Source organism: Ammospiza nelsoni, chromosome 18 (genome assembly GCF_027579445.1).
Source record: "Ammospiza nelsoni isolate bAmmNel1 chromosome 18, bAmmNel1.pri, whole genome shotgun sequence".
NCBI lineage: Eukaryota > Metazoa > Chordata > Aves > Passeriformes > Passerellidae > Ammospiza > Ammospiza nelsoni.
Window position 1 is genome coordinate 12321754 of NC_080650.1, and position 15563 is coordinate 12337316.

The following is a 15563-nucleotide window of genomic DNA, read 5'->3' on the forward strand; positions in this document are numbered from 1 at the left end:
ACAGATGGACACCCCTGCCACCCCTCCCTGGCAGCCAGGGCGGTGCCAGGCACTCCCAGGTCACCTGAGCGAGCCAGGAGGGAAATCATGAGGAATCAATTTTTATTAATTGAGACCTGCTCGGGCTTGTCCCACTCCTGCCCACACCAGGAGAGCAGCAGAGCCCACGCTCCAGCGGGATGGAGGGACATTCCCAGGTGGGTGTTTGGGGGGTTCAGCCCCATATTTGTGCAGGTGACAACAGCTCTGCTCCCACAGCAGCTGTTCCACCATCATCCCACACCACTGCACTCAGAAGCAGAAGCACCTGACCCAACCCAGCAGGCAGCAGGGGACAGGGGCACCTGTGGCCCACCCGTGTCCCCTGCAGGGCCACCACAGCTCTGTGTGGGATTTTGCTGGGTTTTTGTATTATGACACCAAAAAAAGCCCTCCACAGCCCCAAAACCACGGAGCAGCGACGCTCCTGGCTCACAGCTCGGCGTTCCTGCGGCGCCACCAGCCCAGGCCGAGCCCTGGAGCTCACCTCCATGCTCTGCTCTCCCTGCTGCCTTAAAAAGTCCTGTAAGTGAGGAATTCCTTCAGCTTCCTGGGAATGGGCAGCGCCAGCACCTGGTAGGTTGTGAGGAAGGTGCGCAGGGCTTTGCGGCACAAGTGCTTGAGCGACGAGAGGACCCTCGGGGCTGTCCAGAACTGCACGTGGCCATCCCTGGTCCTGCAATGGGATCCAAACAAACAACCCTGAGCTCAGGGCAGAGGGACACAAGGAATTCCAGCTGTCCCCAAATGAGCATGTGTTCCCCAGCCCAAGAAAACTATGCCCAGGGAAGGCCAGAATTTGCTGAGCTGCAGGAGGAAGGAGGAACCCTGTGCTTCTCCACCCTCTTCTCCTGTTTACTCACCCCGTGGCAATGAATCCTCCATGTGGGAAGTACATGCAGCACAGACCGTTGGTCATGGGGGCAAAGGCCACTGGAGACCTCAGCTCCAAGGCCCAGATCCTCAGGAGCCTGTGGAGAAAGGGAGAGGACACAGTGCAGTGCCTGCTGCCAAAATAAAGCCTCTGGGATCACCCAAAGACAGAAAAAAAGGATTTGCTTCCCATAGGAGTGTTCCACGGAGGACTGTCCCCTGCTGAGTGAGTGACATGCTGAGGGTGGCACAGCACCCAGGAGGACACAGGACTCAGCTCAGGGTGACAGGACCCTGACCTTGCTACCCCCACCCTTGTCGCAGCCCAGCCATGGTGTTCCCACAGGCCTGACCCTTCTCCTGATTCCAGGAATTGGTGGGGATCTGGAGCATTTATTCCCCACCTCCTGAGCTCCTGCTTCATTCTGGTCTCCTCTGGGTCCCCACAGGGGTTCACTCACCTGTCATCTGCCACCGTGGCCAGGTACAGCCCCTCGGGGGAGAAGCAGACGGAGCGCAGGGAGCTGGTGTAGATTTCACTGCTGGAGTCCAGCGTGGAGTGCAACGGGACGTGGCTGTGGGTGGGGACAACATCCCAGTGTCACCTCTGAGCTGCCACCAGCCCCTTCCCCAGCTGGGGCTGGCAGAGCCACCAAACCTGGCAAGCCAGACCCCTATCCTGCCTCTGGAAGCAGAGGAGTGGTGATGGCTGTGCTCAGAGGGAAGGGAAAGGCACATCCAGCCCTAAAAACCTCCCTGGCACTGTCACACAGTGTCCCCATGGTCCATATCACAGTATAGACAAGGTGGCTGTGCCCATCCAGCAGGGAAAGCCAGATCCAGCCCCAAAACCTCCCTGGCACTGTCCCACAGTGTCCCCATGTCCATATCACAGTGTAGACAAGGTGGCTGTGCCCATCCAGTGGGCAAAGTCACATCCAGCCCTAAAAACCTCCCTGGCATTGCTCTGCCTGTCCCACAGTGTCCCACACCACAGTGTAGACGTGGTGGCTGTGCCCATCCAGCAGGGAAAGCCACATCCAGCCCTAAAAGCCTCCCTGGCATTGCTGTGTCCCCTCCCACGTGGTTGTACCGCAGTGTCCTGAGCTGCTCCCCCGTGTAGGGGTCCCACATGATGACACAGGCGTCGTAGGAGGCGGTGACAAGGAGCGCAGAGTCCGGGGAGAAGTCACAGGACACCACGCTGCTCTGGTGGCCCTCCAGCCTCCGGATGAGGGTGTAGGATCTCATGCTCCACAGCAGGGCCTGTGGGATTTGGGCAGGGGATCAGGCTGGGAGCATCCCAAGGGTTAAAGCACGTGGGCTCTGCTCACAGCTTCCAGCTCCTGAGGAGCCAGGGTAGCACGGCCTGGCCCTTCTCCAGGGGGGTTTCTGGGGACACAGCAGGTACAGGAATAGTTCCCATCCTGCAGGACTCACCGATTTCTCACCAGCAGCAGAGCAGAGCATGCTGCAGTCTGGGGAGATGGAGCAGCAGTACACCCACTGCACGTGGCCCGACAGCACCTGCACCTGCCGCCCTGGGGACAGCAGAAATGTGTCACCAGAGGGGAACAGGACTCCTTGGCTCTGCTCTCCCTCCCTTTCCCCAGAGGGAATTCACATTGGGCTGGGGATTCCCTGGGTAAATCCCAAGGCAATGCCCTCCTGCATCTCCCAGGTTACACTGCTCCCTGTCACATGGCTGTCCCCTTCTGCCTCAAATATTGTCCCCAAAGGTCCCCTCCACCACCTTCCCTCCCAAGATTGGTTTCTCCCCCTTCCCTGACCCAGCACAGGGATATCCCTGCACATTCCTACCATCCCTGCTCAGGTCCCACACGCGCAAGGTCTTGTCCCGTGAGGCTGACACGAGGATGGGGCTTCCATTGGGAGCAAAGCTCAGGTCCCTGACAACATCCTGGTGTCCCAAGAGGCTGAAGAGGAGGTGCCCTGCAGAGAGGAGCCAGGCTCAGTGCCATCCATCCTCGGGGAATGAGGCAGAGCATTCTTGCAGCCCTGCTTGGGACAGGGCAGGTATTGGGGAAGGGAGGAGATGGGATCTCCTTCCACAGGGGAACAAGGGGACAGCCAGCCTGAAGCTACGACAGCGAGGGCTGCTCACCTGTCTGCACCTCCCACACCTTGATCTGCCCATCGTTGAGCCCGGTGGCCAGGACCAGGCAGGGAAGCCCCACGGCACAGGCAGGATCTGTGTCCCCATCCTCAGCTGCTGGCCAGGCACTGAAGGCCAGGCCCCACACGATCTGCCCACACTCCAGAGTCTTCTCCTTGGCTGCCCCACGGCTCCAGGTCTCCGCTTTGCCGCCCCGGCTCTTGCGCTCCGAGGTTTTGCAGCCGCTGGAGGGAGGCAGGGATGGGGGGAGCGTTCACCCCAAGACCACCCAGCTCCATGCACCCATCCTCACCCCACACTGGGCAACCCCTGGGATCAATCCAAGCTGGGGAATGAATGGATGGAGAGCAGCACCGGGAGGACACCGCTGAAACACCCTGGGCTGATACCGCAATGTGGGCAGCAGGAAAGGAGGGGAATTCTGCCTCTCTGCCCCACTCAGATGAGACACCGCCTGCAGCTGTGGCTGCCCCAGCCCTGGGGTTCCCAGCATGAGAAGGATGTGGAGTTGATGGAGTCAGACCAGAGGAGGAGATGCTCCAGGGACTGAAGCCAGGCTGGGAGAGCTGGGGGTGCTCACCTGGAGAGGAGAAGGCTCCAGGGACACCTCAGAGCCCCTTGCAGGGCCTGAAGGGGCTCCAGGAGAGCTGCAGAGGGACTGGGGACAAGGGATGGAGGGACAGGACACAGGGAATGGCTCCCACTGCCAGAAGGCAGGGATGGATGGGATATTGGGAATTAGGAATTGTTCCCTGGCAGGGTGGGCAGGCCCTGGCACAGGGTGCCCAGAGCAGCTGTGGCTGCCCCTGGATCCCTGGCAGTGCCCAAGACGAGGTTGGGCAGGGCTTGGAGCACCCTGGGACAGTGGAAGGTGTCCCTGCATGGGCAGGGGTGGCACTGGACGAGCTTTAGGGTCCCTTTTAACCCAACCCATTCCATGACTCCGCACTCACAGCTCGGCCTCTCCCAGGGGCCACGGGATCAGTTTGACCACGCAGTGTCCCTGGGACCAGGCGAACCAGGCCCCGTCGGGGGAGAAGGCGACGCTCCAGGTCTCGCAGCTGGATTTCCAGTCGTAGCGCTGGGGCCGGCCCGGCTTCAGCTCCGCCAGCAGCACCGGCTCCTCTGCGGGGGGACAGCCCCGTTACCCCCAGAGCCCCCCAAACCCCGGTCACCCTCACAGCCCCAGCCCTCCCCGTGTCCCCGCCCGGCTCCCGCTCACCTCCGCTCGGCTTCATGGCGGCCCCGCCGCCCGCTCGGCCCCGCCGGGCCCGCCCGGCTCAGGGCGGCGGCGGCGGCGGAAGCGGCGGCGCGGGGAGGGGACCTGGAGCCGCCTCCTCCGGCCCCGCCGCCACCGGCACCGCCCCGCGACCGGCATGGGGCGGGAGAGGGCCTGGAACGGCCTCCGTGAGGGAGAAACGGCGGGAACCGGGCCGGCCCCGAACGCCCGCCAGGCCCTGGGCAGCGACACCCTCAGAGACACACGCCGGGACACCTTCTGACAGGGACACCCTCAGTGACACGCAGCGAGACACCTCCCGGCAGGGACACCCTCAGGGACACCCTCAGAGACACACACCGGGACACCTCCCGGCAGGGACACCCTCAGGGACACACACCGGGACACCCTCAGAGACACACACCGGGACAACTCCCGGCAGGGACACCCTCAGGGACCCAGCACGGGGACAGCTCCCGGTCGCGACACCATCAGAGACCCGGCACCGAGACACCTCCCGGCACCGGGACATCCTCAGGGACTCGGCATCGGGACATCCCCTGGCAGTGACACCCTCAGAGACACACACCGGGACACCTCCGGGCACCGGGACACCCTCAGGGACCCGGCACCGGGACATCTCCCGGCAGTGACACCCTCAGGGACCCAACACCTTCACGGGGACACCCCTTGGCAGTGACATTCCCCCAAACCCACACCAGGACACCCCCTGGCAGTGACAGCCCCCAGGACACACAAGGTGACAGCCCCCGCCAGTGATCCCCCTTTCGGGGACCCAACACCCACAGAGTGAAACCCCTCACCAGTGACAGCCCCCACCAGTGACACCTCCTCCCTTAGCACCCACACGGGGACACCCCCTCCGCCAGTGACACCCCCAGGATGCAGCACCCACACGAGGACACCCCCTGCCAGCGACACCCCCAGAACCCCGCACCCGCTGGGTGACACCCCCCAATTCAGCAGCCCCCAAAAATCAGCACCCCTATATTCATCCCCCCCAGCAGCCCCCAAGGATCTCACTAAGCCCCTCTTTAGCAGCACCCCGATCACCCCGTGCCCCACATTGTCCCCCCAAGGAGCAGCACCCCATCATCAGCCCCCCAAGAGTCAGCACCCCTCCTCTGAGCCCCTCCAGCACTCCCTGGGTGACACCCACCCTGACAATGCCAGCAGCACACAGCTGGCCAGCACCCCAAATTCCACAGCCCCTCCAGGGGTGTCCCCCCTCGCCCCCCATCCTCTCTGGCTCAGGGTCCCTGGTGCAGGGAGCGGTGGCATTGGGGTGCTGCACCCACAGACACCCCAAGACCTGCTGGAGTCCCCCCGATTTGGCACCGGGTGCCCCCTCTGAGGGCTGGGGTCTCCCGGAGGACCCTTGGGGGGTCCCATGCACTTCCTTCCTCCCCTGATCCCCAAATCCAGGGTTTACCCATTCTCCCTCCCTACTTTGGCACTTTGGGGTCCAGACCGAGCCCCCCATCCCTGTCACCCCTTGTGACACGACAGGATCCCCTCACCACAGGTGCCACCGCTCTGCCGTGCCTCAGTTTCCCCGCCTCTTGGACGGGGGGTGGCTTTGCTGTCCGGTCGCTGGCTGGCGATGGGACCCCCACGATGGGCACGGTGCCACCTCCCCCTGCTCGCCCTTCGCCCTGTGCCCGCCTGGCGCAGGTGGGAGCGGAGCGGCAGCAAAATCACCGAGGAGAGGAAAGAGGAAGAAGCGGCGGTGCGAAGCGGCGGCGGAGGAGGAGGAGGAGGAGGAAGAGGAGGGGGCCGGTGCCGGCAGCCCCGCGGCGCTTCGCGGGGGCTCAGGGCACCCCCGGGCACCCATCGCAGCCCCCCAGGTGCCCGCCCCGAAGTTTGAAGTCCGCCGGCATGGGCAAAACCACCCGGCTGCGCTGCCGGGTGCAGGAGGGGAAGGACCTGCCCGCCAAGGACCTGTGAGTGGCTCGGGGGGCTCAGCGCCCCCCTATTTACCCCAGACCCACCCCGGGAGATGTGGCGGGGAGCCCCTGCACCCCCGCGCCTTTGGGAGTGTGGGGTGGTGATCGGGGGCTGCAGGGAGACCCCCGCCCGCTCCTGCCCCGGGACACGGCTCAGCGGAGCTGGCACTCCCGGGCACCTCCGGATGTGCCAGCTTGGCACCGCCAGCTGCTCCCAGGGCTGGGCAGCCGGGAGCGGAGCCGTGTCCCTACCTCGGGGGGTGTCCCATTGCGGGGGTCTGGGCACAGCCGGCGATCTGCACAATGATGGGGTGCCCCGTGCTGCTCCCAGCGCCCCCAAACCCAGCCTGGGGCTGTGGTGGGGCTGCAAAGGGGCTCGCGGGGAACCACTCCCACTTCCCGTCCCATGGCAGGGACAGAGACTGGAGTCACGTCGCTCGTCCATCTCGGGGTCTCAGTCCTTGTGAAGCACCTCCTGGGGATTTGGGGCTCCAGCAGGGCCGGCACCCCTCAGTGCTGCTCCGGCAGAAAGGGGCTTTGCAGCGAGCGGGTGGATTGCCCCTGGATCCATCCCTCATCCCTCCATCCCATTCTCTTTCTGGTGGAAAGGGCCAGAGCGGTGTCATCCTGACACCCTGGGGTGTCACAGGGACTCGGGCTGGGCTGTGCTGCTGGACAGAGAGTGGTACGCACGGGTGGGTGACACAGGGACACAGAGATGCAGGGCCAGGGTCAGACTGAGCAGCTCAGCTCACCCCTAGTGCCTCACTGTCGGGGTTTGAGGCCTCCAGGGTGGGGGGGATTCCCGACCCTGGGCACCCCCATCCCCTGCCCAGGTCTGGCTCCAGCCATTCCTACTGCGTGGTCAAGGTGGACAACGAGGTGGTGGCCAGGTACGGGGACACTGTCCCACACGGGGAGGGGACACACAGGAGTGGGGGATCCTCCCTGGGGGGACAGCCACCTCTGCCATCCCGGCAGGACAGCCACCGTGTGGAAGAGCCTGAACCCTTTTTGGGGTGAGGAAATCACGCTGCCTCTGCCCCGTGGATTCCACAGCCTCGCCATCTATGTGCTGGATGAAGACACCATTGGGAAGGGAGACAGCACGGGCAGAGTGGGCACTGGGGACCCCCCCGAGGGGTGGCAGGTCCCCAGCAGTGTCCTTCTGTGTCTGTTCCCTCACAGGCTGGACGATGCCATCGGCAAGGTGTCACTCAGCCACCAGCAGATCTCAGCCAAGCTGCGGGGTGAGGGGGGGCACAGTGGGGTGGGGGACAGCGGGACCCATGCTGCCACCATGGGGTGCCCACGCTGTCCCCCTCGGCAGGCATTGACAGCTGGCTCGGCCCAGCACCTGTGAGCCCCAACCAGGAGGTGCAGGGTGAGATCCACCTGGAGCTGTGGGTCCCCGAGCAGGGCCACCCGCGGGTGCTGTGCTGCCACCTCATCGAGGCCAGGTGGGGGGATGGCAGCTCCCGGGGCTGCCACCACCATCACGGGGTCTCATTTTTGGTGGGAGGGAGGAGAGGAGGGGATGGGGACAGTGGTGGCATAGGGTTTGTCCTCCCCTTTCCATACTCAGAAGGATCCTCATTGCACCAGGCTGGGGACATCAGCGGTGCCAACCCACATGTGACAATGCCGTGGGGGCTCAGTGGGAAGTGTGCTGCCATCCCTGCTTGGGGACAGGGGCACAGGAGCACCAGGGTCTGTCCCCACCAGAATGGTTGGCTCTCACCATGTTTTTGCCCTTTGGTTCCAAAATTTGGGGAAACTGAGGCACTGCCCAGGGTGCCCGTCTGGGTTTGGGGGTGCAGATGTGCGTGCAAGTGCATGTGAGCGTGCACAGGGACACACACGCGGTGACACGCACACACGCAGTGACACACACACACATGGTGACACGCACACACAGCTGACAGATGGAGCAGCCAGCAGAGGCAGCATCCCGCTGCCATGGCAACCAAAGCGGCTACCAAGGCAACGGGATGGCCTTGGGGACAGGGTGGCCATGGGGACAGCCAGGAGGGACTGGAGGAGGAAGGGCTCCCTGGAAATGGGGACACGATCCCCCCAGCACCCCCTGGCACCTGCTGGCTGCCCCATATGCCCAGGCGAGCTGGCACGGGGCAGCAGGGACCGTGGAGGTGGGGACAAACCCTGCTGACCCCATGTCCTCACAGGGACCCGGCCCCCCGGGACGCCTCGGGCACCTCGGACCCCTTTGGCCGGGTGTCGTGCTGCGGGCACACGCTGGAGACAGCCGTGAGTCACTGCTGGCTGATGGGGGTGGCACCGGCTACTGCACGGACCCAGGAGGCTCGGGCACCCCCGGGCACCCCCGGGCACCCTCGGGCACCGTCGGGCACCAGTGCCGGTGCCCGCAGGTGGCGAAGAAAACGCGGTTGCCTCGCTGGGATGAGGTGCTGAGTTCGAGCTGCCAGAGGGGGAGCTGGGAGAGGCCGTGCTGAGCGTGGAGCTTTGGGATGGGACATGGTGGGCAAGAACGACTTCCTGGGGCGGGTGAGGAGCTCGGGGCACACCCCAATGGGGCTGGGGGCACCTCTGCATCCCCGGTGCGGGGTCTGGGTGAGCCCACCGGGATGGGGGCAGTGCCACATGCAGATCCTGCGTGTCCTGGGCTGTCCCACAAGGGAGGTGCAGCACAGGGGGCTGGCACATGTCCCCTCGTCCATCCAAACCCTGTGTGTCCTGGGCTGTCACCCAAGGGAGCACAGGGGACTGGCACATGTCCTGCATGTCCTAGGCCGTCCCCCAAGGGAGGCACAGCACAGGGGACTGGCACATGTCCCCTCACCCACCCAGACCCTGCCCCTGTCCCCCAGGTCTAGTTCTTCTTGGACACCCTCTGCCTGGGCCCCACCAGGGGCTGCTTCCATCTTCTGCCCTTCCCCAGCACCACCGAGCAGCACGGGTGAGTGCAGGCAGAGGGGACAGGAGGTTGTGACCAGGGCAGCACGAGGTGGCCCCCATGGAGGGCACAGGACCCAGGTGAGCCCCTGTGTCACTGCAGGGGACAGCTGGGTGCCCTGAGGCTGGCAGTGAGGCCGCTGCAGGACACGGTCCTGCCCTCCCACCACCACCAGCCCCTCATCCAGCTCCTCACCGAGCCCATCCTCTGCCCTGCCCAGGTGGGTGCTGGGGCTGTGGGGAACTTTGGGGTGACCACCCCAGTGTGGAGGCCCTGCTGTGCCCACCCTGCCCTCCCCACAGTCCCCCGAGGGCACAGCCCTGGCTATCCTGGAGGAGGTGACCTCAGGAGCTGGCAGGACGTGGCCACCAAGTTGGTGAAGACCTTCTTGGGCCAAGGGCTGGCTGTGCCCCTCCTGGACTACCTCACCACTGGCCAGGACCAGTAAGTGCCCAGAACCACCCCAAGAAACCCCAAACCTGGGTTGCTCCAGATTGCCATGGAGAAAGAGTGAGGACACCAAGGGAGACGCAGGAAAGGTGCCACATGTCCCTGGGGTTGGGCACACCAGGGACAGCTGGGATGTCACCCTGTGCCCACCTTGCCACAGCCTCTGTGCCCTTCCAGCTGATCCCAACACCCTCTTCCGCTCCAACTCGCTGGCCTCCAAATCCATTCATGAACGTGAGCATGGAAAGGGACGCCTCCATGGTGTCCCAGCAGGGCGTTTGGGGACAAGGACAGTGCCCTCCCACCCCTTGCAGGTGATGGGGCTGCCCTACCTGCATGAGGTCCTGAAGCCAGTCCTGAACTGCATCTTTGAGGAGAAGAAATATGTGGAGCTGGACCCCGGCAAGATGGAGCTGAGCCGGGGCAGGTGGGCACAGGTGGATGTCCCTGGCATGTCCCTGTGTCCCCTGCAGGAAGGGGACACCTATTGGGTCACTTCTGGCCAGCTCAGTGCCCCCATTCCCGGTGTTCCTGACCCGGAGGTGTCCCCACAGGAGGATCTCCTTCAAGGGGACCCTGTTGGAGGCACAGGCGCAGGAGAGCAGCCTGGAGCTGCTGAAGGGCTACCTGGGGGACATCCTCGATGCCATCCTGGGCTCAGTGGACAAGTGTCCCCTCCCCATGAGGGTGGCCTTCCAGCAGCTCCGCAGGCGGGTGGAGCAGCAATTCCCCTCGGCACAGCACGAGGTGGGGCTGGGGTCTGCACAGCCCCAGGAGCACCACAGCAAGCTCAGAGCTGTCCCTGTGCCCTGAGCTGGCCCTGTCCCCTGAGCTGGCCCTGTCCCCTGAGCTGGCCCTGTCCCCCTCCAGGAGGTGAGGTACTTCTCCATCAGTGGGTTCCTCTTCCTTCGCTTCTTCGCTGTGCTCACGCAGAGCCCGGCACCAGCCGCACGCTCCTGCTGCTCGCCAAGGTGGGGACAGCACAGGGACACCGCGGAGGGGTGGGGACACCAGGGAGGGAAGGGGATCTTGGAGAGGGATGGGGATAGCAGGGAGGGATGGGGACACCAGGGAGGGGTGGGGACATTGGGGAGGAATGGGGACCCGTGCAAAGGGATGGGGACACCAGGGAGAGATGGGGATCTTGGGAGGCATGGGGACACTGGGGAGGGAAAGGGACCTTGGAGAGGGATGGGGACACTGGAGAGGGATGGGGACATTGAGGAGGGATGGGGACCTTGGAGAGGGATGGGGACCTTGGAGAGGGATGGGGATGCCAGGGAGAAATGGGGACCCATGGGAAAGGATGGGGACACCAGGGAGCTGTGGGGACCTTGGAGAGGGATGGGGATATTGGAGGCAGATGGGGACACCAGGGAGGGGGATGGGGACCCTTGGGAAGGAATGGGAACACCAGAGAGGGATGGGGACCTTGGAGAGGGATGGGGACACCAGGGAGAGGGATGGGGACCTTGGGAAGGGATGGGGACATCAGGGAGGAGTGGGGACCTTGGATAGGGATGGGGACGTTGGGGAGAGATGGAGACCCTTGGGAAGGGTGGGGGAGTGGGGGAGAAATAAGGACCCTGGGGAGATACAGGAAGCCTGGGAATGGATAAGGACCCTGGGAAGGGTGGAGGACCTGGGGAGGGATGGAGACACTGTGGGGGGATGGGGATCCTTAGGGAGAGTGGGGCTCCTGGGGAGGAATGTGGATGCTTGGGGATGGACAGGGAGTTTGAGGAGGGATGAGAACTCCAGGGAAGGATGGGAACCTTTGAAGAGGGATGGGGATCCTTGGGGATTATGGGGACCCTTGGGGTGGGTAGGGGACCTGCAGAGGGATGGGGATCACTGGGAGAGACAAGGATTGTGGGGAGGGCTGGGGAGCCCAGGGAGGGTTTGGGACTTCAGAGAGAAATCCCAGAAAGGATGGAGGCCTCTGTGAGGGACGTGGACCCTATGGAGAGATGGGAACCCACAAGGAATGGGGAGGCCAGAAAGGGAGGGACAGAAACCCCAGGGAATGATGGGGACCCCAAGCAGGGCAGGGCCATTCCTGCCCCTGTGCCACACACCATGGGCTGGCTCCTTCCTGTGCCACTTGAGGCCAGTCCTGCCTGTCCCCAAGCTGTGCCACCACAAGCTGGGCACAGCACAGGGGCAGAATTTGGGTCCCATCACCCCTCCAGCTGCTCCGCTTTTCCCAACCCCTGAGCCCTCGGGGTCCAGGGGAGCAGCCAGGGTGGCCCAGGGGGTGACACCAGCAGGGACACAGCAGTGTCACCCCTTCCCTGCATGGGACACGCTCTGCAGAGCTTCAGGAACCTGGGGCTGCAGCTGGGGCAGGGCAAGGAGCCGTGGATGGCCCCGCTGAACGCCGTCCTCCTGCCCAGTGCCACCCATGTGCGGGCCTTCCTGTACGCCCTGGTCACCGTGGGTGAGCGGGGACACAGGGCAGGGAGGGGACATGGCTGGTGCTGGGTCAATGCCACCACCCTGGTGCTGCCAGGAGCACCCTCGGGTCGTAGGAGGGGGTGGCACTCGAGGTGACACCACTCCGTCCCTGTCACAATCACAGTGGGTGAGGTGGCAGCGCGGTGGCCGGGCCCCCCTGCCCGGGCCAGGCAGGTACGGGAGCCCTGGGGACACTGGGGGGGACACATGGGGACCCGGGGTGGGGGCTGGCACAGGCTGGCAGAGCCCTGCGGGCACCACAGGGCACCGCTCCGGCTCCCTCCACGAGGGGACAGCAGATACACGGGGACAGGGGACACGGGGACATGGGGACACACGCAGTCCGGGGGTGGCACAGGGTGAGATGTGACGGGACGGGGGCACCGGGAGGGGCTGTGGGGACACCACGGGTGGGTGTCGGGGGTGGATGCCCGCGGGCGGTGCCAGGGGGACTGGCAGGGTCACGGGTGGGTGCCGCAGGTGGCGCTGACCCCACCCTGGGCTGCAGCGGGACCCGCTGGGGAGAGGCCGCAGGAGGTGCTGCGAGACCTGGACAATGGCCCACGACGCCTTCGCCCGCCGCGACGAGACCCCGGAGCCACCCCCAAGTGCCCTCCCTGTCCCCAGAGCCACCCCCAAGTGCCCTCCCTGTCCCCAGAGCCCCGGAGAGCCCCAGCGTCCCCTCGCAGCCCAGCCCGGGAGGGCACAGAGGGGACGCGGGGCCGGCAGCCCGGCACGGGGTGTATTCTGTAACACTGAGATGTACATGGCACCGGCTGTGCGCGGCTCCTGGGGCAGCGGCGGGCGACACGGGTGACGCACGGGTGACACGGGTGGCACAGACGCGCAAAGAGGCCACGGGTAGAAAAAAGACCACGACGCTATCGCCACGAGAGCGGGCCGAGCCGGGACGGGCGGACAGACAGACAGACAGAGAGACGCACGCGGGGACACGCGGTGGGTGGCACCGGGTGGCCCGGGACGGGGGACGGGGGACGGGCCCGCCGGGCGGGGCTGCGGGAAGCGGCGCGGGTGGCACGGGCGGGACACGGGGCCAGGGCAGCCCCGGCCCGGCTCAGTCCTTCAGCGTGGCCTCGGACACGCCCTGGGCCAGCAGCTCGGCCAGCACGTTGTCCAGGTAGTTGGGGTCGGGGTAGCCGTGCCCCGTCAGGTTGGAGCCGAACTCGGTCTTGTGGTGGATCTCGTTCCACACCACCGTGTCCGACTCTCCCGTGGTGTTGGAGGTGCCGATGGTGAAGATGAGCCGCCGGTCCCAGGCCACGATCAGCAGCTTCAGCACCTGCGGCGGGCACGGCCAGGGCTCACCCACCCAGCACCCCTGGCATGGCCTGGCATGGACTGGCACAGCCCCACGGCAACCCCAACCCAGCCTGGCATGGACTGGCACAGCCCCACGGCAACCCCAACCCAGCCTGGCATGGACTGGCACAGCCAGCCAGCACCCCTGGCACGGCCTGGCATGGAGTGGCACAGACCCACAGCAACCCCACACAGCCTGGCATGGAGTGGCACAGCCCCAAGGCAACCCCAGCACCTCCTTCCCCGGCACAGCACAGCCCCAGCCCCAACAGGGTGGGATTCAGCCCCAGCACGGTGCCCACAGGATGTCACCCTTCCTTGTAGTACCCCCCATCCCACCCCAGTGCAGTTGCAGCCATCCCATCCCATCCCATCCCATCCCATCCCATCCATCCCATCCCATCCCATGCATTCTCTTTCCATCCCACCCATCCCTTCCCATTCTATGGTCCCCATTCTTTCTCTTCCCATCTCATTCCATCATTTCTCTTCTCATCCCATCCCACCCCATTCCATCCCATCCCTTCCCATCCTATCCCACGCCATCCCTTCCCTTCCCTTCCCTTCCCTTCCCTTCCCTTCCCTTCCCTTCCTCCTTCCCTTCCCTTCCCTTCCCTTCCCTTCCCTTCCCTTCCCTTCCCTTCCCTTCCCTTCCCTTCCCCTTCCCCTTCCCTTCCCCATCCCACTCCTCGTCCCATCCATCCTCCTTCCACCCCATCCTTTCCCATTCTTTCCCATTCTGGGCTATTCTTTCATTCCATCCCTGCTATTCTTTCTCTCCCCATCCCATCCCATCCCATCCCATCCCATCCCATCCCATCCCATCCCATCCCATCCCATCCCATCCCTTCCCATTCTATCCTATCCTATCCTATCCTATCCTATCCTATCCTATCCTATCCTATCCTATCCTATCCCACCCCTTTTCTTCCTCACCCCATCCCATTCCTTCCCATCCCATCCATCCTCCTTCCATCCCACCCCATCCCTTCCTATTCTATTCTCCCCATTCTTTCTGTTCCCATCCCATCCCATCCCATCCCATCCCATACCTTTCCTTCCCCACCCAATCCCATTCCCATCCCATCCATCCTCCTTCCACTCCTTCCCTTCCCATTTTGTGCCATCCTATCTTTTTCCATCCCTGCTATGCTTTCTCTCCCCACCCCACCCCACCCCACCCCACCCCACCCCATCCCATCCCATCCCATCCCTTCCCATCCCATCCCATCCCATCCCATCCCATCCCATCCCATCCCATCCCATCCCATCCCATCCCACCTTCCTGCCCTTCTCGTTGTCGGGCAGGTAGCAGTGCCGTGGGAAGCCTCGTGCCGTGAATTTCTTGCCGGGGTTGGGATGCTCCGGGCCCTGGGTCAGTGTGGGGACAGGGGGTGAGCAGGGACACGGGGACACGGGGACATGGGGACAGGGAGTCACCACCCCACCGGGGTCCCCCCTCACCTGGATGCCGGTGGGGATGTCGTAGACAATCCGGATGGTTTTGGAGTCGGTGTATCCCGGGAGGGAGTGGGGGATGAGGTGGAACTCCATCTTCCCGGGGGGCTGCGTGCCCGTCTTCTCCCCGTAAATGGCCTTGCAGGTGGGGCACTGCAGGCTGCCATCCTGGGGGCACCACGGGGACCTCAGGGGTGGCACCCACCTGGCACCCACCCAGCAACACCTGGACCATCCAGCACCCACCCAGCAACACCTGGACCACCCAGCACCAACCCAGCACCCACCTGGACCCCCCAAGCACCCACCCAGCACCACCTGGACTACAGCACTATCCACCTGGATCCCCCAGCACCCATCCAGCACCACCTGGACCCCCAAGCACTCCCCAACACCCACCCAGCACCCACCTGAACCACCCAAAACCCACTCAATACCCACCCAATACCCACCCAGCACCCACCTGGAACTGCCCAGCACCCACCCATCATCCACCCATCACCCACCCAATGCCCACACCCATTCCAGCACCCACTCAACCTCCCCGAACCCACCCAGCACCCAGACAGCACTTAGCTGGAACATTCCAGAACTCCCCAGCACCCACCCTGAACCCCTCACAGCCACCCAGCACCCACCTGCACCCCCTCAGCACTCCCCAACACCCAGTACCCACCCAGAACCCATTCAACACCCACTCAGCACCCA

General features: G+C 64.5%; 3 protein-coding genes across 3 annotated transcripts in view; 1 reads left to right on the top strand and 2 right to left on the bottom strand.

Moving 5' to 3' along the window:
- Positions 1-85: 85 nt before the first annotated feature.
- Positions 86-4357, bottom strand: WSB2 (WD repeat and SOCS box containing 2). The gene is made up of 9 exons (XM_059485106.1): positions 4272-4357; positions 4003-4174; positions 3038-3273; positions 2734-2865; positions 2353-2453; positions 2006-2178; positions 1374-1487; positions 903-1010; positions 86-715 (listed from the first exon to the last, which is right to left on the bottom strand). The coding sequence occupies exons 1-9, from the start codon at positions 4285-4287 to the stop codon at positions 553-555; spliced, it is 1215 nt and encodes a 404-aa protein (XP_059341089.1). The 5' UTR covers positions 4288-4357; the 3' UTR covers positions 86-552.
- A 1810-nt stretch (positions 4358-6167) lies between these two features.
- On the top strand, positions 6168-12830 carry LOC132081615 (rasGAP-activating-like protein 1). Its single transcript, XM_059485448.1, is given in 21 exon segments — positions 6168-6232; positions 7072-7128; positions 7217-7352; positions 7446-7485; positions 7566-7695; positions 8422-8503; positions 8626-8662; positions 8665-8721; positions 8724-8761; positions 9085-9173; positions 9273-9390; positions 9473-9521; positions 9524-9614; positions 9781-9854; positions 9915-10047; positions 10175-10367; positions 10491-10539; positions 10542-10591; positions 11928-12056; positions 12586-12685; positions 12736-12830. Coding segments are annotated over 21 exon segments (1812 nt in total).
- Positions 12831-12969: 139 nt separating this feature from the next.
- DTX1 (deltex E3 ubiquitin ligase 1) overlaps positions 12970-15563 on the bottom strand; it is an 11181-nt gene continuing 8587 nt past the window's right edge. The window contains exons 7-9 of the mRNA XM_059485245.1: positions 14862-15023; positions 14679-14768; positions 12970-13377 (exon numbers count right to left, since the gene is read on the bottom strand). Of these exons, the coding sequence (XP_059341228.1) occupies positions 13153-13377; positions 14679-14768; positions 14862-15023 (477 nt within the window). The 3' untranslated portion in view covers positions 12970-13152. The remainder of the gene's footprint in view (positions 13378-14678; positions 14769-14861; positions 15024-15563) is intronic.

Coding starts and splice junctions, on each gene's coding strand:
- WSB2 (XM_059485106.1), bottom strand. Junction 2,179..2,352: donor CTGCTGCTGGTGAGAAATCG/GTGAGTCCTGCA, acceptor CAAATCCCACAG/GCCCTGCTGTGGAGCATGAG. Junction 716..902: donor GGAGGATTCATTGCCACGGG/GTGAGTAAACAG, acceptor ATCCCATTGCAG/GACCAGGGATGGCCACGTGC.